This window comes from Marmota flaviventris, chromosome 9 (genome assembly GCF_047511675.1).
Source record: "Marmota flaviventris isolate mMarFla1 chromosome 9, mMarFla1.hap1, whole genome shotgun sequence".
Classification (NCBI taxonomy): domain Eukaryota; kingdom Metazoa; phylum Chordata; class Mammalia; order Rodentia; family Sciuridae; genus Marmota; species Marmota flaviventris.
Window position 1 is genome coordinate 103,083,887 of NC_092506.1, and position 21,296 is coordinate 103,105,182.

At 39.5% G+C, this 21,296-nt stretch overlaps 1 protein-coding gene across 2 annotated transcripts; it reads right to left on the bottom strand.

Moving 5' to 3' along the window:
• Positions 1–823: 823 nt before the first annotated feature.
• On the bottom strand, positions 824–20,755 carry Ift46 (intraflagellar transport 46). Of its 2 annotated transcripts, XM_027930728.3 has the most exons (13): positions 20,569–20,755; positions 19,803–19,899; positions 15,901–15,980; positions 13,279–13,431; positions 12,431–12,567; positions 11,129–11,203; positions 10,862–10,955; positions 10,303–10,431; positions 7,217–7,338; positions 6,757–6,823; positions 2,040–2,100; positions 1,668–1,753; positions 824–1,224 (listed from the first exon to the last, which is right to left on the bottom strand). In XM_027930728.3, the coding sequence occupies exons 3-13, from the start codon at positions 15,943–15,945 to the stop codon at positions 1,126–1,128; spliced, it is 1,068 nt and encodes a 355-aa protein (XP_027786529.2). In that variant the 5' UTR covers positions 15,946–15,980; positions 19,803–19,899; positions 20,569–20,755; the 3' UTR covers positions 824–1,125. The 2 variants fall into 2 exon arrangements, with proteins under 2 accessions (XP_027786529.2, XP_027786530.1); XM_027930729.2 differs by lacking the exon at positions 13,279–13,431 and having other exon boundaries at positions 20,569–20,748.
• Positions 20,756–21,296: the final 541 nt, after the last annotated feature.

The window sequence follows — 21,296 nt, forward strand, 5'->3', positions numbered from 1 at the left end:
TGAGTTCCTATCAAAGGATATAGACAAGAGAGGTGTAGGGTGAAGGGTGAGGGAAGGGATGCAGAGCTTCCATGCCCTCTCCAGGCATGCTACCTTCCAGGAATTTCCATTTGTTCCAATATTTGGAAGCTTTCTCAACCCTGTCCTTTGGGTTTTTATGGAGACTTCATTGCATTGGCATGCGTGAAATATAGACAATTGTGCTGGAAGTGATTTAGAGAAAAAGGGTAGGATCATGCAGGTGCTGTGGTACACACCTATAATCCCAATGACTCCAGAGGCTGAAGCAGGAGGATCACAGATTTGAGACCAGCCTCAACAATTAAGTGAGGCCCTAAGCAACTTAGCGAGACCCTGTCTCAAAACAGAAAATAAAGGGGATGGGGATGGGGATGTGGCTGAGTGATTGAGTGCCCCTGGATTCAATTCCTGGTTCATTAAAAAAAAAAAAAATGGGTGGCTATGACCCAGTGCAAACAAACTGGGTGGGAAAACCTAGCAGGGCTTGTCTTCAGATTCTTTAGTATTCCTTCCTTGTGAGTAACTGGCAGAATCTTCGGAAATGGATGTTTTAACATCTACCATCAGCCAAGTTAGGTCAAAGCATTTAAGACTACATTTCCATAATCTGCCTTAGGTAAGACAAATTCAGTTTCTGTGGCCTGCCTTGGGAAGAAAAAGGAACAGGTGAAAGGAGGACAGGCGATCAGAGAGGAGAGACTTGAGGGCTAAAGCCCTCAACATTATTCTAGTCACTTAGGAAATAATAAGGGCAATAGAAGAAATGAAACAGGAACCGTGGATAAAAAACAAAAAATATGAATTATATCAAAACTGACAGAGCATTTTATTTGTAAAATCATTGCCAACTACCTTTAAGAATAAAAGAAAGAATTTCATCCCTAGCCCCAAAAGAACACCTTTTAATCTTTCTTCCCAGCTTTTACTTTGGGGAAATCTCAGAAATTAAATTTTTTAACTCAAATCCCCACAGTGGTAACTCTCTTGGGAAGGCAATTTGAGACAGGAAGAGCAAATGTGTGAAGTGCTCTCTGGCAGACAGGTAGCAGCACATGCCTGGTCCTGAGCCCAGCAGCAGAGCAGGTGGCTGACAGGCCTCTCTCCTTAGTTGAAGGTTAGTGTCTCTGCTACATCTCCAGCTTGGGAGATGCAGTTGGACGGAGGAGTAAATGCTTTCTTGCCTTCAGCAAGAGCTTTAAAATGCTATGAAGAAAGGGGAGAGAGAATGTTAAGTATTTGGAATATGCTAATTGCTACATTTTCTCACAAGAACTAACCTCTTTTAAAACCCTTTAAGCTTCTAATCTTCTTCCAGTTCTGCTTACAGATACCTTGTGCTATCTTTGAAAAATAGCTAGAAATTTGCCCACCTCCTTCAAAAGTGACCCCCCACCCTTTTTAAACTTCTTTCCTGCTTCTATTCATTGGGCCACTTGGTTCTCCTGAAGCACGGGTATAATCCACAGATCCACACCAAGTTCCATGGAGACTCCCATCTCTGATACTTCCCCATCCTCTGCCTTCTCTGCAGCTCTTACTCATGAAGATAATAACTCCCCCACTGCCACAGGAAACAACTGCAGCAGGCCCAGGCTGGCAGAGACCCCACACTACAGCTTGAGTCCAGTCCCCGATCCTCATCTCACCTGTGAGTTCTTGAATTCCGAGTAGAGAGAGAAGAGTAGGTGGAGGGACTGAATCCGACTCTTATAGACAGGGATGTCTAGGATGGCTGAAACAAAGAAGAACTCCCAGGAACAGAACCAAACAAACTCTGGGACTTAGGGGGCATTTCTGTTTAGGATAGCCAACCCCTTCCCACATGGGATATATTACTATGATTGTGGATTAAATACCCAACAAGTAGTCACATAGGCCTGAACACCCCTAGAAGCTGCCACTCTGCACAAGTGAAGGCTGTTAGCCAAGATGCCATCTTCCCAGAGTCAGCAAGCCCTTCTGAAGGCCTAGGATGTAGCTACCCAGAGGAGGGGCTGGGAAAGGAGAGAGAACCTTACCGCAGATCATGTCAATGTACTCAGCCAGGCTACAGTCGATCTCTGCCGTGGGCAAGCTCACCTGGAAGAGGTGTGGGACAGACCACAATAAAAAAGCTAAAGTGTAAGTGGGCCCAAAAGAGCCACTCTCTGAAGGAAAAGAGCTCCTAGCATAAAACATGAATTATAGCTCAATTTGGGTTCCCCCAAATTCCTATGTTGAGGTCCTAACCCTCAGAATGTAACAAACCCTCATTCTGCACCTCAGAATGTAACTGTTTGGAGATGCAATCTTTACTGAGTAAAAATGAGGTCTAATGCAGTAAGACTAGTGTCCTTACAAGAAGAGATCAGGACACTGACACTGACACTGGCAGAGGGAAGACTATGTGAAGCCACAAATAGTAGATGATCCAGGAGAGAGGCTCTAGAAGAAATCAGTGCTGCTGATTTGGCCTTGGACATCCAGCCTCCGGAACTGAGAGAAAATAAATTTCTGTTGTTTAAGCCACCCACTCTATGGTGCTTTGTTCAGTAGCCCTAGCAAACTAAAACAACATCTCCCCCACTCCCACCCCCAATCAGCGGGATGGAATTTACTACCAAAGAAGGGCCTGGGGGCTTCGCCTCGCACATTCGAGACCCTGGGTTCGATCCTCAGCACTACATAAAAATAAATAAGTAAAATAAAGGTATTGTGTCCAACTGCAACTAAAAAATAAATATTAAAAAACAAGAAGGGGGCTGGGGTTGTGGCTCAGCAGAGAGTGCTGGCCTAGCACATGCGAGGCCCTGGGTTCAATCCTCAGTACCACATAAAACGAAATAAATAAAATAAAGGTATTGTGTCCAGCTAAAAAATATTAAAAAAAGAAAAGAAAACAAGAAGGGACGAAAGATTTTGTGGGCAAAATATACTGCCCACAAAAATATATTTTGGATTCAAGAAGAAACTGGTCCCAGGTTTATGACCCAAGTATTTAGTGACTTGGTATTGTAATGCTTAAAGGTCCTGGGACATCATGGGAACAGAGAAAATGGAAATATCATTTCACTCAGGCTTTGATTTAAATAAGTTGTAAGTTTACTTAAAAAAATATATATATATGTATATATATATATATATACATATATATATATATATATATTTTTTTTTTTTTTTTTTGTATTGGGGATTGAATCCAGGGAGGCTCTACCAGCTGCACTACATCCTGAGCTCTATTTTTTTTTTTTTTTAAGATGTAGTTGGACACAATACCTTATTTTATTTATTTTTATGTGGTGCTGAGGATTGAACCCAGGGCCTCACATGTGCGAGGCAAGTGCTCTACCGCTGAGCCATAACCCCAGCCCCTGAGCCCTCTTTTTAATATTTTAGTTTGAGATAGAGTCTTGCTAAATTGCTTAGACCTCACTAAATTGCTGAAGCTGACCTCAGATTTTTGATTTTCCCACCTTAGCCTCCCAAGTCTCTGGGATTATAGGCATAAGCCTCAGTACCAAGCTTATCAATTTAAAAACCATTAGCTTCTTAAAACTTTTTTATAAAATAATTAAGAGTGTACACAGTTCTGTAATTTGCTTTTTTGATGGTGAGGGTATAGGGGATTGAACTCAGGGGCACTCCTTGACCACTGAGCCACATCCCCAGCCCTATTTTGTATTTTATTTAGAGACAGGGTCTCACTGAGTTGCTTAACACCTCGCTTTTGCTGAGGCTGGCTTTGAACTCGTGATCCTCCTGCCTCAGCCTCCTGAGCTGCTGGGATTACAGCATATGCCACCACGCTCAACTGCAATTGCTTTTTTCATTTAACAATATATCATTGCTGCCAGGCCTGGTAGTGCTTGCCTGTAAACCCAGCAATTTGGGAGACAGGACCACAAATTCAAAGGCTGCCTCAGCAATTTCAGTGAGACCCTGTTTCAAAATAAAATAAAAAGGATTAGGTGAATGGCTAAATGGTAGAAGGCTTAGGTTTAATCCCCACTACCACACACACACAGACACACACATACACACACACACTTATACATACATTGCTATTTATTCATATCACAGCAAAAAACACCAAATAATATTCCATTGCATAGTATTTCGCTGAATGGAGGTACTACAATCTAGCTATTTAATTCCCTGATCAAGGGCTGGGGGTGTGGCTCAGTATAAGAACACCTGCCTAGCATGTGTGAGGTCATAAGTTCAAAATCCCCTGAGCTACAAAATATAAAACAAACAAAAACTTCTATATGAAACTCCCATATATACATGGGTTTGTTTCTGGATTAATAGGTGGCATTGACCTGTCTATTCCTATTCCAGTAACTTTCTATTTGATTTACTATAATTTTTTTATATTCATTTATTTTCATTAGTACATTATAGTTACACATAGTAGTGGGATACATTGTCATATTTATAGAAGTACATAACATAATTTGATCAATCTCATTCCCCAGTATTTTGCCTTTTCCTCCCCTGACCTACTTACTCTATTGATCTTCTTTCTATTATTAATTAGTGCCTTACATATATGATTCATTGTGTTATACAAAGACACAGCATAACTTGACGTTTCATTCCCCAAGACTTTCCCATGCCCTCACCTTCTCCATCCCTCTTGATCCTTATCCTCTACTGTATCCATGAGATTTCCCCCACCTTTTTTTTTTTTTTTTTTAATATTTTTAGTTGTAGATGGACACAAAATCTTTATTTATTCATTTATTTTTATGTGGTGCTGAGGATCGAACTCAGTGCCTCACATGTGTGAGGCAAGTGCTTTACCACTGAGCTAACAGCTCCAGCCCTTTGTTTTTTTAATATTCTTCCCCCCCCCCCCATCTTCTGCATATCAAAGAAAACATCCAATCCTTGATTTTCTTATGTACTATAATTTTATATGTTCTGGTTTCTGACAGGGCAAATTCTCCATATTTTTTTTTCTAAAATTTTCATGATTTGTCTTAAAAACCTATTCCTGTATATAAACTTTATTATGAACTTTGCAATTTTTAAAAAATATAGTAAATCCAGGCATAATGGCACATGCCTGCAATCCCAGCTATTCAGGAGGCTGAGGAAGAAGGATCATAAATTTGAGACAAGCCTGGTCAATTTTGCAAGACCCTTGTCTCCAAATTTTATTTTATTTGTACTGAAGATTGAACCCAGGGGTGCTTTGTCACTGAGATATCCCCAGCCCTTTTTTAAATTTTCATTTTGAGACAAGGTTTCACACTAAGTTGTTGAGGCTGGCCTTAAACTTGCAATCCTCCTAATACAGACTTCTGAGTTGCTGGGATTATAGGCATGTGCCACAGTGCTGGCCTTTCTATCTCAATAAAGAGTTTTATTTTGTTTTATTGGTGTGAGGGATTTAACCCAGAGATACTTTACCACAGAGCTACATCCCCAGCACTTTTCATTTTTATTTTGGGAGAGGGTCATATTAAATTGCTTAGGGCCTCACTAAGTTGCTGACACTAGCCTTGAAACTGCAATCCTCCTGTCTCAGCCTCCCTAGTTGCTGAGATTATAAGCATGCACCAGCACACCTGGTCTTGTCTCAAAATTTTAAAAGGATTGGGAAAGTTGCTCAGTGGTATAGCACTTGCCTACCATGCAGGAGGCCCTGGGTTCAAGTCACAGTACCAAACAAACAAACAACAAAATTCTTATGGAATTAGAATTGACACTACGCTTATATAGGAAATTGGGGTGAACTGGCAGCTCTGTAAGATTGAATCCTCCATCATTCAGATCTCATTATGTCCTCTATTAAAGTTTTATTGTTTTCAAAAAGGTCTTAACAGTTTCTTCTTAAGTTGATTCTTGGGTATTTTTTTAAATACTAGGGATGTAGCTCAGTGTAAAGTACTTGCCTAGCAAACTCAAAGCCCTGGGTTCAATCTCCAGCACTTGAAGAAAAAAAATTGGGGTAATTCTAAATAGATACAGCTTCTTAGAATATCATAAACGCTCCTGTGGAGGTGGAACCTAAAATAATAATGCAGGAAGTACATATGTTCCCCAAAGTATGTGTTACATAAGAATGTTCATAATAGCACTATTTAATGACCAAAATATTTAGAGACTACCCAAATGCCTATTACAGAATGGATAAACTGTCATATACATATATGTGATAAATGGTAGAACACACTACAGTTACAAGAACAAATGAACCACCACACAAAACAATATGAATGCATCTCTTATAATGTTAAAAAAAAGAAGGCACAAAAAAGTACTTTTAAATTCAGAGAAAGTCAAAAACAAGACTCTGGTTACCTCAGAATCTGGGAGCACAGAGGCTCTGAGAATGATGACAATGTTTCGTTCACTAATGCAATGTGCTGGTTACCCAAGTTAAAAATGGATTAACACTTAGAATACATGTACACTTGTGATTGCGTATTAAACTTCAATTAAAAAGTCAATGAGCTGGGCATGGTGGCACAATCCTGCAACTCAGGAGGCTGAGGAAGAAGGATCATGAGTTCAAAGCCAGCCTCAGTAAAAGTGAGGCACTAAGCAACTCAATAAGACTCTGTCTCTAAACAAAATACAAAATAGGACTGGGCATGTGGCTCAGTGGTCAAGTGCCCCTCAGTTCAATCCCCAGTGACCCAAAAGAAAAAAATCAATGATGATAATGGTAGTACAGGAATACAGAAAACACTGGGCCCTAGAATGAATGTCACACTCTCTTACCTCATGCTATTTTATACTCACCTTGCCCAAAAGTTCTTCAAACTCTGGGGACCACTCCTGCATTAATGTGTCAATATCGGGCATGGGCCTAAAGGTACAGATTAAATATGAAAAGGAAACACATGCAAATGACAGCAGCATTTGGATCAAGATATTTTAGGGTAAAGGAGAGATCCTCAATCTGGCATATTAGGATTTCAAGAAAACCTAGATTGAGCAAACCAAATTTACCCAGGGCTTGGGGTTGGAGGAACTGGCTAAATAATGATAACAGAGAACTATCAATCTTTATGCCTGCAATCTGAGCCAGCAACTGACAACTTCTCAATTTCTAAAAAGTATAGTGAAAGTGTACTTTTTCTTTCCAGGATCTCAGGTTAATCAAATTTGTCCCTAGACTTTGAACCTCTCCTCACAAGTAATGGTTCATAGGTGGTGAAAGTTACTATGGGTTACTGTGGTGAGAAACATGCTGTCTTACCTGGTGTAGTGCACAGTCGCAGGGGGCTTAGAACGGTGTAACTCAGAGATGCTCTCAATCCATGTGTCAATGGCTTTGGGATTCTTTTCTGCATCTTCTAGGCTCTTTACTTTCATATGTTGCTAGAAAAATAAAGAGACAGCTGACTGAAAATAAATATTAAGGTAGCTTTCTTGTTTTGTATAGACTGGATTAGTCTAGGATGTAGCTCAGTGGTAGAGCACTTTCCTAGCATGTGTGAGGCTCTGGGTTCTGTCCCTAGTACTACAATAAATAAATTAATTAAAATTAAGGTTTTTTTCACTAGCTGTTCATATCTGTTGCTATTGTACATGTGAGATAGCTGATGAAAAGAGAGGACTGACAGCAGCCAAGTGCAGGGTAAGGAAACCACTTGAGTTTGGATCTTTTTTTTTTTTTTTGTACCAGGGATTCAACCCAGGGGTGCATCCTCAGCCTTTTTTTTTTTTTAAGAGAGAGTGAGAGTGAGAGAGAGAGAGAATTAATATTTATTTTTTTTAGTTTTCGGCAGACACAACATCTTTCTTTGTATGTGGTGTTGAGGATCGAACCTGGATCGCATGCATACCAGGCAGGCGCACTACCGCTTGAGCCACATCCCCAGTTTGGATCTTAAGTGTCCTCTAAAGGGCCAAGTGGTAAAGACTTGCTCCCAGGGTGGTGCTATTGGGAGATAGTGGAAAGGTCAAGAGTTAGTGCCTAACTGTGAATTCTTTAGGTCATTGGGAGTGTGCCCCAAGGGGGATCATTGGACCTCAGTCTCTTCTTTTTTTTTTTCTTTCTGGCTATCAGAAGGGTAACAGTTTTATCCGGGAGTGGTGGTAGCAGCTGAGGCAGGAGGATCATAAGTTCAGCCTGGGCAACTTAGTGAGACCCTGTCTCTAAATAAAATACAAAAATAGGGCTGCGGATGTGACTTGGTGATCAAGTGCCCTGAGTTCAATCCCCGGTACTCTCTGCAAAAAAAGAAAGGGAACAGTTTTGCTCCACCAGGCACTTCTGCCATAATTTACTACTTCACCACAGATCAAAAACAATAGGGTCGATCATGGACCGAACCCTCCAAAACTATGAGCCAAACTGAATCTTTTCTTTTCATAAATTATCTATAGTGGGTTGGGGTTGTGACTTAGTGGTAGAATGCTTGCCTAGCATGTGTGAGGCCCTGGGTTCACACATATAGTTCCTAAGCACTATATAAAAATAAACAAATCAAATATAGTTATAAAAAAATTATCTACAGTGACAGAAAGCTGACTGAAACAAAAACCCTAATTAAATTTTCTAAAGCCAAGTTGGGGTATGGCTCAGTAGTAGAGTGTTTGCCTAGCATGCATGAAGCACTGGGTTCGATCCTCAGCACCACATAAAAATAAAATAAAGATATTGTGTCCACCTGCAACTAAAAAATAAATATAAAAAAAAATTTTCTAGAGCCATGGGCGGGGGGGGCGGGGCAGGTCATAGGGCTGACCACAGTAAATGCCATTTCACATCTACTAAGAAAGCTAGAATTAAAAAGGCAGACAATAGCAAACATTGGTGAGGATGTGGAGAAACTGAAACTCTCATTCATTGCTGGTGGGATTGTAAACTGGTGCTGCCACTCTGGAAAACTGTTTGATGGTTCCCCAAAATGTTAAATATAGCTCAGTGGGGATAGCTCAGTGACACAGCACTTGGAATGGCTGTGCAATTCTATTTCCACATATATTTTCAAGAGAAATAATAATAGATGCTCAAGCAAACACTTGTATATGAAGGCAGGCACAGTGGCGTACACCTATATTCCCAGCTACATGGGAGATTAAGGTAGGAGGATCATAGGTTCAGCCTGGGCAACTTAGTGAGACCCCTCTCTCAAAATAAAATAAAAAGGGCTGGAGATGTAGCTCAGTGGTAGAGTGCTGCTTACCTAATATACACAAGGCCCTGGGTTCAATCCCCAGATCATAAAAAGAAAAATCAAAATCAACATCAAAAATACCTGTATGCAAATGTTCATGGCAATATTATTAATAAAAGTGGAAACAATCAGGCCAGCTGCAGTGGCACATGCCTGTAATCCTAGAGGCTGAGATAGGAGAATTATGAGTTCAAAGCCAGCTTCAGCAATTAATGGCAAGGTGCTAAGCAACTCAATGAGACCCTGTCTCTAAATAAAATATCAAATAGGGCTGGGGATGTGGCTCAGTGGTCGAGTACCCCAGAACTCAATTTAAAAAAAAATAGTGGAAACAATCATATATATAAAATGTATATGCAGACAGAGGAATATTATCTAGGCATAAAAAGTGACAAAAGTGGGCTGGGGATGTGGCTCAAGTGGTAGCGCGCTCGCCTGGCATGCGTGCGGTCCAGGTTCGATCCTCAGCACCACATTCAAACAAAGATGTTGTGTCTGCCGAAAACTAAAAAATAAATATTAAAAAATTCTCTCTCTTTCTCTCTCTCTCTCTAAAAAAAAAAAAAAAAAAGTGACAAAAGTTGTACAACTCTGTAAATATTCTAAAAACCAATGAATTTTATAATTTAAAAGGGTGAATTTTTCGGCATGGAATTATATTTCAATAAAACTCATTTTACAAAATGGAGCTGGCTTGGTGTGGTAGAACACACTTATAATCCCAGATACTTGGGAGGCTAAGATAGGAGAACAACGAGTTTGAGGCCAGCCTGGGCAACTTAGAGTAAGCCTTGTCTCAAAATAAGGTTTTTAAAAGGGCTGGAGATGTAGCTCAAGTAGAGGCTTACCTACAAGCATTGAGACCCTGGGTTCAATTCCCAGTACCATAAAAAAGTGGGGCAGGGGGCTGGATTGATGTCACACCCATCCCTTTTAATAGGTGGTAAAGTCAATTATACAAATGCTGGCAAGGCTTCTACTCTTGGCCCACCCTCTCCAGCTGAGCCCTGTACGAGGCCAGTTTTTTTTTTTAGTTGTTGTTGGACCTTTATTTTTTTTATTTTTATGTGCTGCTGAGGATTGAACCCAGTGCCTCACACATGCTAGGCAAGCATTCTACCACTGAGCTACAACCCCAGCCCCAAGGCCAGTTTCTTACTGTGATGTTGTGCTGCTTGGAATTCTCTGTTAACCAGAGTGAGAGGACGGTAGGATCTGACTGCTTTGTAGAAGGTTCATCCAATACCGACAAACCAAGGTTGTCAGGCTTTCCATCAGGACGTGGTACCTGGTTAAGGAAAAGGTAGGAAAGTAGAAGGAAAACAAACATGAGGACCATAGAAAGCCATACCTGCTGTTTTCAATAAGCTGAAAAGGAAGTAGTCTTGTGGTTCATTATTATTTATAGTATTAAAAAGCATGCTTGTTTATCATATCATACTGAATATTGTCTAGAAAAAAAACATGGTCTTTGAGAACTTAAATACAAAGCTGGATTCATGAACAATTAGAACGCAAATACAGGAGAGTGTTTTTTTAATATATAATGAGATGATAAAGTATTACTTAGCAACAATAAGTACTTGGAGAACAGAACAAGGTAAAGAATGGCAATGAAATGACATATATTATGGTAGTAAAAGAATTAGCAGAATTATTAGAAGACATGAATCAGAACTAATATCTAATAAGTCATTTTTAGGACACACTGACTGTACCTTTAAGAATGCATCAATATCCCCGACAGCCGGGATAAAATCAGGAATGAAAGGTTTCAGTTTGTGGTCCAGGTCAATCAACTGAGGTGTGTACCTAAAAGATATTGCCAAGGGAAGGTGAAGGCAGGTAGAGAATGTTTCCTTGCTATTCAGGTTTTTGAAAAAAAAAATCCAAGGAAACTGGTCTTGTTTCAGACTGGATAGAGAATGAAAAGGTTCAGGGACAAGGTAGTAGAGTGTGCTTCATTGGAAGGTTCTCATTCTCACCTATTGATGTACTGGAAGAGTTCCTTAATCTCAGCAGAAACTGGCAAATGCTCATAATCTGCAGGATCATAGGCCCTGGGGAAAGGAAAACACCTCATTTTAGGATGCCCAAGAAGAGCAGAGATGGCAGAACCCTGGGTCAACATGTGTGTTCCTGTGACCACAAGAAGTGACCCTGAACCTAGCTTCTGCCCCACCCACATGTGCCTTTCCTGGTGGCTTGCAAGGGAACTTTAAAATCAGTTATAATTAGCTCTTAATTGTTTTTGATGCTGAAGGACAAAACTGGAGAAAATCTAAAGCATAATTTTTTATGTTAAAATTTTTATGTTAAAAGCATATTGTTTTCCCTTTTTATTTATTTTTTAAATTTATTTATTTATTTATTGGCAGTACTGGGGATTGAACCCAGGGCCTCACACATGCTAGACAAGCACTCTCCTCCTGAACTGTATCCCTAGTCACTTTCCCTTTTTTATATGAAAGAGATAATGAGAAAAGTTGAAGGGTAAAACAAGATTTTCTTCCTTGCTGGTGCTGGGGATTAACACAGACTCATGCATGCTAATACTAAGCTATACCTCCAACACCCTAAGATATTAATTTCTGACATATAAAATAGTTTGCACTAAAAAACAAGGGGGATTTTTATGTTTGTTTTTGTTTATGCAGTACTAGGAATTGAACCTAGGGGTGCTCTACCACTGAGCTATGTTTCCAGCCCTTTTTATATTTTTATTTTGAGACAAGGTCTTGCTGAATTGCCAAGGCTGACCTTAAACTTTCAATCCTCCTACCTCAGCCTCCTGAGTCACTGGAATTGCAGGTATGTGCCACTGTATCCAGCTCAGAAATGTTTTTAGCTGTGTTACTTTATTTATTTATTTTTAGTAGTGTTACTACTAAGCAAAAGATTGGGACAAATAAAATATCCATCATTTGGGAGATGGTTAATTATGTCAAACTGAATATTGCACAGTTATTTAAAAGTATTTCTATTAATACATAAAAATATACATATTAAAAAAACAGTAGAACACATAACATTAATTGTAATTAAATAAAATGTAATGAATGTAATGAACATTGACAAAGTAGCTTAGTAAGATCTGTCTCAAAATAAAAAACAAAAAGGACTTGGGATGTAGCCTAGTGGTAAAGAGTCTCTGGATTCAATCCCTACTACCAAAAAAAAGAGAGATGCTGCAATTTCACTTCTAAATGATGTCCTCCCAGCCCAGTATCTTAAAGGAGATGCTTCCTCCTTGGCATGGGTATCCTTAGTGATAGGCCTTTCCTCACCCTTCCAAAGGGGCTCCATGCTCTTCATCATCATCATCATCATCAGAATCAGTTTCAGATGAGTCGTCATCATCATCGTCATCGTCATTTTCACTAAAGCCCCGCTGAGGTGTCAACTGTGAGGTCTTCTTTTTCTCCTGGGATAGGGCAGGTAGACAGAGAAATGTTCATACAAAGAGAAATATAATATGACTCAGAGGCCTAGTTCTAAAAGTGCTCTAACCTATACCCCCCCACCCCCAAACACCTGGCACCTAGTCCCCAGAAAGGGAAGGTGGTACTTCCAGAAGGGGCATCAGAGTCTATTTCTCCTGGTTAGCTACAAACTGAGTCCCCACTTTCTACAACTGTATTAATCTACCTGAAGCTGGGGTACAAATTCTATCCAAATTATACTTATTATACTTATTACTTAGGAGATCCTGAGAGGTCTGATAAACTTTATCCAAAGAGCTTCAACCCTAAAATTTAGGGACTTTCCAAGAAGAGGATGACAACTCTAAATAATTATTGAAGGAAAAAATGGGGGAAGATGAAACAGGGAAGACAAACTAGAGGGTTTTAATACTCACAAAGATCACAAGGAAATCTAGCATTTAATTTGCAAGACTGCTCAGAGTAATCTGCTTGAAACTATCAAAAAAAGAAATTTCATAATCAACCCTGAGCCTGAATTCTGACCAGCAATTTCAGAGACTATGCATTTTCTACTTTTGCTCAGTGATATTTCTCTTCATGGGGTATTTGACCTAGCCATATTTCCCTTCCCTTCCCCCATAAGTTAAGTACAATGACTATATATTCCATCTCAGGATAAGGGATCTTTTGCTCTTGGCAATATAACCTACCTTTCTGAGCTTCTGGCTGTCTATGTACCAACCCACCCTCTCAAGTCCATGAGAAGGGGTCTGGTGGTGCTTGGGACTTGCAGGGGCAGTTGGGATGGGGTCCATGTCTTTGCCTCTGTGGCCTGGAGCCTGTGGCATTCCCTCCCTTAGGACCTGAAGGATGACCAATTGGCCCCCTTTAAAAGTATGTTTTGAAAGCTTGGTTTCCATATGCTATATGGCTTATACTGATTCCAGTTTTTAAAAATATGTCATTTATGGTAAAGCAGCTGTTGGCACATAAAACTGTGGCACATTCCAAGACACCAAAAACTGTTTTCAGTCACATATTCCTCTACAAATAACAGATTTATTATACATAGATAAAAATATACTCTAACTTATCTGTAATATTTATGACAGATAATAATACACAGTTGTTGCAGAACTCAGTCAATGACTATTGGTATATAATTGATAAGAATCTTCTAGAATAACATTTGCCAAAATTATCCTTGGTCAGAGGAAGCAGGTTTGGCAAAAGGAATTTTTAAGAGTATTAATTGTTGATTTAAAGATTCAAGCCAGGCATGATGGTGCATGCCTGTAATCCTAGTGAGTTGGCAGGCTAAGGCAAGAGGCATACAAGTTTGAGATTAGCCTGATCAATTTAATGAGACCTGTCTCAAAATAAAAAATAAAAAGGACTGAGAATGTAGCTCAATGATAAAGAGCCCCTGGGTTCAATCTGTAGTACCTGCCTCTCCCCAAAAAAAGATTACTCAAAAGTAGATGGTTTTTTGCTGATGCTGGGTACATACTAAACTGGAAAGATAAATGAGGCTTAAATACTGACTAAGGCATGTAGACTAAAACAATTGAGGGCGGATATACCAAATTTGAAGGTCAATTAAAGAAAACTTTTCTATTTTCTTTTGTCTGCTTCTTGAAAGTTGTGCTTTATAAAATCCTTAAGATAATAGGGGAGGATTTTTTATGATCAAATGCCTAAGAGATTATCATGTATATAAGATGCTAAAACAGTGTACCTAGTCATGGAAAAAGACTACCTTAAAATGTTACTTCTTAGTCTTTTTATAAAGTCAGCCTATATATTTACAGCTTCCTGTATTACCTCAAATATTCTTCACCTGAATTTCTATAGTTCCTTTTCTTTTTTTAAAACTTTTTAATTGATTTGAATCAAATGTATGATATGTCAAGATCATTATAAATACTAATAAAAAAAAGTATCATGAAAAAAAAAATCAGTTACCAAACTGGTATTTTAAAAAATGATGAGAATAGAAATATGATGTATGTGTATATATACTTCCAGTCTCTCTGCACACAAATAACAGACATACATATACCATATACATATTTACTTTTCATAAAACTTTAAAATAGATTTTTGTGAACATACTGAAAAAAAATTTTTTAATTGATTTTTTAAAAATAAATGACAGCTTTTTTTAATTTTTTAATTGACTTTTGATAGTTCCTTTTCTTAAAGGACAATTAAAATATGACCATTTTCCAGGTGTTAAGGTACACATCAGTAATCCCAGTGGCTTGGGAGGCTGAAGCAGAAAGATCTAAGTTCAAAGCCAGCCTCAGCAACTTGGCAAGGCCCTAAGCAACTTAGTGAGACCCTGTCTCAAAATAAAAAATAAGAAAAGGGCTGAGGATATGACTCAGTGTTAAGAGTTCATGGGTTCAATCCCTGATTAAAAAAAAAAAAAAGGTTGTTACACGTGCAACTTCTCCCTGGATAGAGATAGAGGTATCTTTCCAACTTTCTTTCAGAAACAGGGTGATTTCCTAGGTTGATAGGAAAATAGGGTCATGTGTTTCTTAAGACCTCAAAATTAAAATCTCTTTCACAAAATATTTGCAATATCACAAGTGTTGATGATGAAAAAATTCATAGACCAATAATTCTTAATTTAACATGAGAATTACATGAACTACTTATTAAATATAAATTCTCTTTGGCTTTTGAGATTCTGAATAGGGACTGGGAATCTATATTTTTAAAAGTAAGTATACCAGTTGATTCTTATGATAAGTAAAGTTTGTGAAGCACTGGCAGACTTTATAGCAAATTTTCACCAAAAAGTCATCTGTAATGATAGGCTTAGGTCAGGGATGTAGTTCAGTGTTGGAGCACTTGCCTACCACATACAAGGCCCTGGGTTCCATTCCCAGGACCTCAAAAAGAAAAAGAAAAGCCAGGCATGGTGGCGCATGCCTGTAATCCCAGTGGCTTGGGAGGCTGAGGCAGGAGGATTAAGAGTTCAAAGCCAGCCTCAGCAATTTAGCAAGGCCCTAAGCAACTCAGTGAGACCCTGTCTCTAAATAAAATATATAAAAGGGCTGGGGATGTGGCTCAGTGGTTAAGTGCCCCTGGGTTCAATCCCCAGTACCCCCACCCCCACCCCCCAAAAAAGAAGCATTTATTTTTGCTGAAGTCAAAATCTCAAGGCTCTTTGCTCCTGAATTTCCTCCATGAGTACAAATGTACCCAACCACTGGCATTGAGCATTCAGGAAATGTTCACTATTGAGCTGATATCATTTCAAATAATCTATTAAAAACTTAAAGCAGAAATTCTACAAGAAGCTGTGGGTTATACTGCACCTTGTTATTTTCCTCTTCGTACTCATCACTGCTATTATCAGCCATAGTCTTGTTAGGAAGACAGCCAGAATGAGGAAGTCCTTAGAAGAAAAATTTCCGTTTTAGGTTACTATTTAAATGATTTTTAAAAACAAATAGTTTTAGTTTATAATATTTTATGCTTTAACTATTCTATGGACAGGATTTTTAAGAATGGCTGTATCAATTCAATTCAAATTATATTTACTAAACATTACTGTGCTTAAAGGATTGGGTTAGATGTTATACTAGATGATTATCTTCCACTCTACAATATAATTTTATTAAATTAGTATAATAGGGCTGGGGCTGGGGCTGGAGCTCAGTGGTAGAGCTCCTGTCTTGTACATGTGAGGCACTGGGTTCAATCCTCAGCACCACATAAAAAATAAATAAATAAAGGTTAAAAATAAATAAGTAAACTAGTATAATATGGTCACTATCATATTATAGCATATTATTATTATTAGTTTTTTCATTGGCAAAATGAGGTAAGTGATTAGTAAAGTGAGAAGAGTGATGGATTAATTCAGAAGACTGGATATGATAGAAAACTCTCTCACTTGGACAAAATGCCTTAATCTCTCTCAATCTCAGTATTCCCATCTCTAAGTACGGTCAGTAATATTTCTTACCCAGGACTGTTGTAAGGATCAAGTGATAAAACTTACACAGAAGGAAGTAAACTAGAGCCTGGCAAATAACAGATAGTTATAAATTTGAATCTGAATCAGTATCTGTAACAGTAATAAAAATATTCTGAACAATTAAAGTATAATCAGATATAAGGTATAAACTGGCATGAAAACTTGTTAGATGACTCTAAATCAAGTAAATGCAAATTAAACACCATTTTTTGGCTTACTAAATTAGCCAACTGAAAAGAAGTTATAATTTCCACAGCTGGCAAGAGTACAAAGATGCTCAAGTCAAAAACCTGGTGACTAGATACATATTCAATATAACTGAAAATAGAGACTCAAACAGACACTTGTACACCTCTGTACATAGCAGTACTCTCAACAGCATAAAGGTAAAAACAACCCTAGTATCCATTAAGAGATGAACAGATAAACAAAGTGTAGCATATCCATACAACGGAATATGATTCAGCCATAAAAAGGAATGAAGTTCTGAGACACACTATAGCATGAATGAACCCTGAAACATTTTGCTACGTGAAATAAGTCAGCCACAGGCCTGGTTTGGTGGCCCACACTCTACTTCCAGCTACTTGGGAATGTAAAGCAGGAAGATTGTAAGCTTGAGGTCAGACTGGGCAACATGGTGACACCTGCCTCAAAATAAAACAAAAGGGCTGGGGATGGGGTTCAATCCCCAGTACTGAAAAACAGAAAACAAAAAGAAAGAAAGAAGTTATAAAAGGACAAATACAATATGATTGCACTTATGAAGTATGCAGAATAGGCAAATTGTAGAAACAAAGTGAATAGTGGACCAGGGACTCAGAAGAAAGGCATCAGGAGTTACTGTTCAATAGGTTGGCATGATGAAAAAGTTCTGGAGAAATAGGCAGTAGTGACAGTTACCCAACATTGTGAAAGTACTTAATGCCATTAACTTTATACTTAAAATGATTAAAGGGGGGCTGGGGATGTGGCTCAAGCGGTAGCACGCTCGCCTGGCAGGTGTGCGGCCCGGGTTCGATCCACAGCACCACAAACAAAGATGTTGTGTCCGCCAAAAACTAAAAAATAAAAAAAAATTAAAAAAAAAAAAAAGATCAAAGGGGCTGGGTGCAGTGGCGCTCGCCTATAAACCCAGTGGCTTGGGAGGCTGAGGCAGGAGGATCACCAATTCAAAGCCAGCCTCAGCAAGAGCGAGGCACTAAGCAACTCAGTGAGACCCTTTCTCTAAATAAAATACAAAATAGGGCTGGGGATGTGGCTCATTGGTTGAGTGCCCCTGACTTTAATCCCTGGTACTAAAAAATAAATAAATTTTAAAAACAGTAACATAAGCCATGGTGGCGCATGCCTGTAATCCCAGGGGCGTGAGAGGCTGCGGCAGGAGGATCAAAGCCAGCCTCAGCAGCAAGACCCTAAGTAACTTGAGACTCTGTCTCTAAATAAAATATAAAATTACTGTGGATGTGGCTCTATGTTAAGTGCCCACAAGTTCAATACCCGGTACCAAAAAACCAAAAAAAAACTCCAAAACAAACAAACAAAACAGCAACATAGCTGCTAAAGGGTGCTTGTTTTGTTTTGGCCTGGGATTGTGGCTCAGTCATAGAGGCACCATATGTGAGGCACTGGGTTTGGTCCTCAGCACCACATAAAAATAAATAAATAAAATAAAGGCATTGTAGCATCTACAACTAAGAAAATTTTATCAAAAAAAAAAGTTTGGGCTGGGGTTGTGACTGGATACGATCCTCAGCACCACATAAAAATAAAATAAAGGTATTGGTTTCACCTATAACTAAAAAATGTTTTTTAAAAAAAGTTTACTTGTTTTGCCTCCTGCCTACCTCTCTAATCTAACCATATATCACTTTCCTCTCCCATATGATGGACTCTTCTCCTTTTATCTTTCCTGACTACCCTATCAAAAACACATTCCCTTGACAGGTGTAGTTGTATACCTCTGGAGTCCCAGCAACTCAGGAGGCTGAGGCAGGAGGACTGCAAGTTCCAGGTTAGCTTCAGCAACTTAGTGAGATGCTGTCTCAAATTTTTAAAAAAGGGGGCTGGGGTGTAGCTCAGTGGTAGTGCACTTGCCTAGCATATGTGGGGCACTAGGTTCAATCCTCAGCACATTTGGAAAAAAAAAAAAAAAGGTAGTGTGTCCACTACAACTTAAAAAAAAAATTAAGGGCTGGAATGGGCTGGAGATATAGCTCAGTTGATACAGTGTTTGTTTCCCATGCACAAGGACCTGGGTTCAATCCCCAGCACCCCAAAAACAAACAAATAAGCAAACACAAAAAGGCTGGGGATGTGGCTCAGTGGTTAAGCATCCCTGGGTTCAATCCCTGGTACCAAAAAAAATCTCCTTCCTCACCATTATTTTCCTTAACAGCAATTTTTCTCCATCAATGCACTTATCACATTTGTAGCCATGTTTATTAATTAATTCATTTGTCATCTTTCTCCCATGAGTACAAGCAGAAGGATGGCGGGACAATGTGTCTTTTGTTTAACACTGTATATCCAGTGCCAGGCATAAGGTTGGCATGACATAGAGTAGGCATTCAAAAATGTTTATTAATCCCAATATTATGTAAAATTATAATGCACACACAAAAAAAAAACTTTGTTGAGCCAGATCCAGATGTGGTGGTATGCACCTGTATTTGGGTGGCTGAGGCAGGAGGATCCATTTAAGCCCAGGAGTTCAACACCAGCCTGAAAAACATAGTGAGACTCCCATCTTTAAAAAAAAGAAAAATGTTTGTTGAACAAATGAATGGTGTCAAATCATCTAAAACTATTCTGTTGATATTTTGGCTAGGGTTGCTGATTAAGGGCAGAAGCAGTGTAAAAAACAGTTTTGATAAGTTAAAACAACACATACAACAGGGACTAGAGATCAGTAGTAGACTGCTTGTCTAGAATGCAGGAGGCCTGAGTTTGATGTCTAGCATCACAAATAGCAAATGCTTTACAGATCAGACCATAAGCTGAGTAGTAACATGAAGTAAAAGTGATAGGGTTGGGTTAAGGAAGATCCTGCAATTAACAAGCTGTGATTTCTCCCTCCTTAACTAGTTAGAAAACAGAAACAACGGCAAATGAAGTAACTGACTCTGAAAGTCAAAATTTGCTATTATAAATCAGGAACTTGAGACAAACATGAAATCCATCCTGCTATTTGTTTTAACAACCATTTCTCTTCTTTCCTCTTCATTCTTCTCTTACCTTGCTGCCCTGGGGTTGGAGTACAAATACTTGCAACCTCTTCGGGGTCGTTAACCTCTATACGTTCATCATATGCCTGATTCTCAACAATCTTGGTCTAAGCAAAAGGAGATATGATTACATATCATGGATTGTACATTAAACACTCTGCCGGGAAATGCCTTCCAAACCATCATGGTTTCCTCCTCCTCACCCAAGACACCAATTCTACATAAAACCTTCAACCCCATCCAAACTTTCCTTAAGACTGCTTGGCCCCGGTTCAAACAATTCAGCCATTCTGCTGTAGCCCTTGTGTAGGAACTGCCAGCAGGCTGGCTGAGGACGGAGGGAATCTTGGAGGGAAATGACTTCTCTAGCAGCTCCCGCAAAGCTGTTAGATGTACATGCAAAGGCAGACAGCGGCTTTCTTCCCAGGTTCGGTCATTTTTCCAAAAGCTGTTGGGTTTTCTCAGGGGAGGTTACAGAGGTTCTAGAAACAATTCTGTCTGGTGGTCACCTCTGGGACCGGGCTGGGGGCGGAGTCCCGAAGAGAGGGTCAACTCCAGTCTCTCTATGGGTCCCACTAAGTAATCCAAAAGCGTCACCTCCATCTTCACTCGTTTGGCAGATAAAATTCCACTTAAGTTTCGTGGGGAGTAAAAGAAACAGGACAGTTGGTAGTGGGGTGGGGAAAGGGAAGAAGAGTTGTCATAGAGATGGCAAGAGGCGTCCTGTTGGGAGGGAGGAAGGTCGTTCCCTTTCCGATGGGGTGAGTACGAATTACCTGGAGCCCTTCTGAATCCGTCTCCTCTATATGGAAAGAACCCCAGCCTAGGACTGGGGTCTCACTCCAATCTCACAACAGGCCACTTCAAGGATTCTACTAGGAGCAACCGGCCTGTTCTCAGTCGCTAGGTAAAATGGAAAAAAAAAAAGAAAGAAAGAAAAAACCGCGAGACTTGGTCCTACTATCGTGAGATCTCTCCCATTCACCCGCACTTACGCCTCTTCCAGCGTAGGATCTCTATTCGCCGGAAGGAGATCAAAGAGCCCAAATGGGCTCTGGGCGTTTTGGGCGGCCAACTCTCCTGTTTGTCTATGGTTTCAGCAAATGCTTCTGTTGCGGCACCTAGCGGCCATATGTTGCAGAGCTGGTTTATTAATTTCAGCCCTCCAATTGGAAATCATGTTTTTCCCTGTTTAAGAGCAAGGATCCTGAGGCATGCGTTTTATCCTAGATCTGTCTAATCAGAATTTAGACATACTTTCCAGTTATTCCAAACACTTTTTTTTCCCCCGGTGCTAGAGATCAAACCCAGTACCTCACCCGTGCTAAGCAAGTGCTCTACCATTGAGCTACACATTCCCAGCCCCTCCACTTTTAAGGTTCTTTTTTTTTTAATATTTATTTTTTAGTTATATGTGGATACAATATCTTAATTTTATTTTTATGTGGTGCTGAGGATCGAACCCAGTGCCTCACACATACAAGGCAAGCGCTCTTCCTCTGAG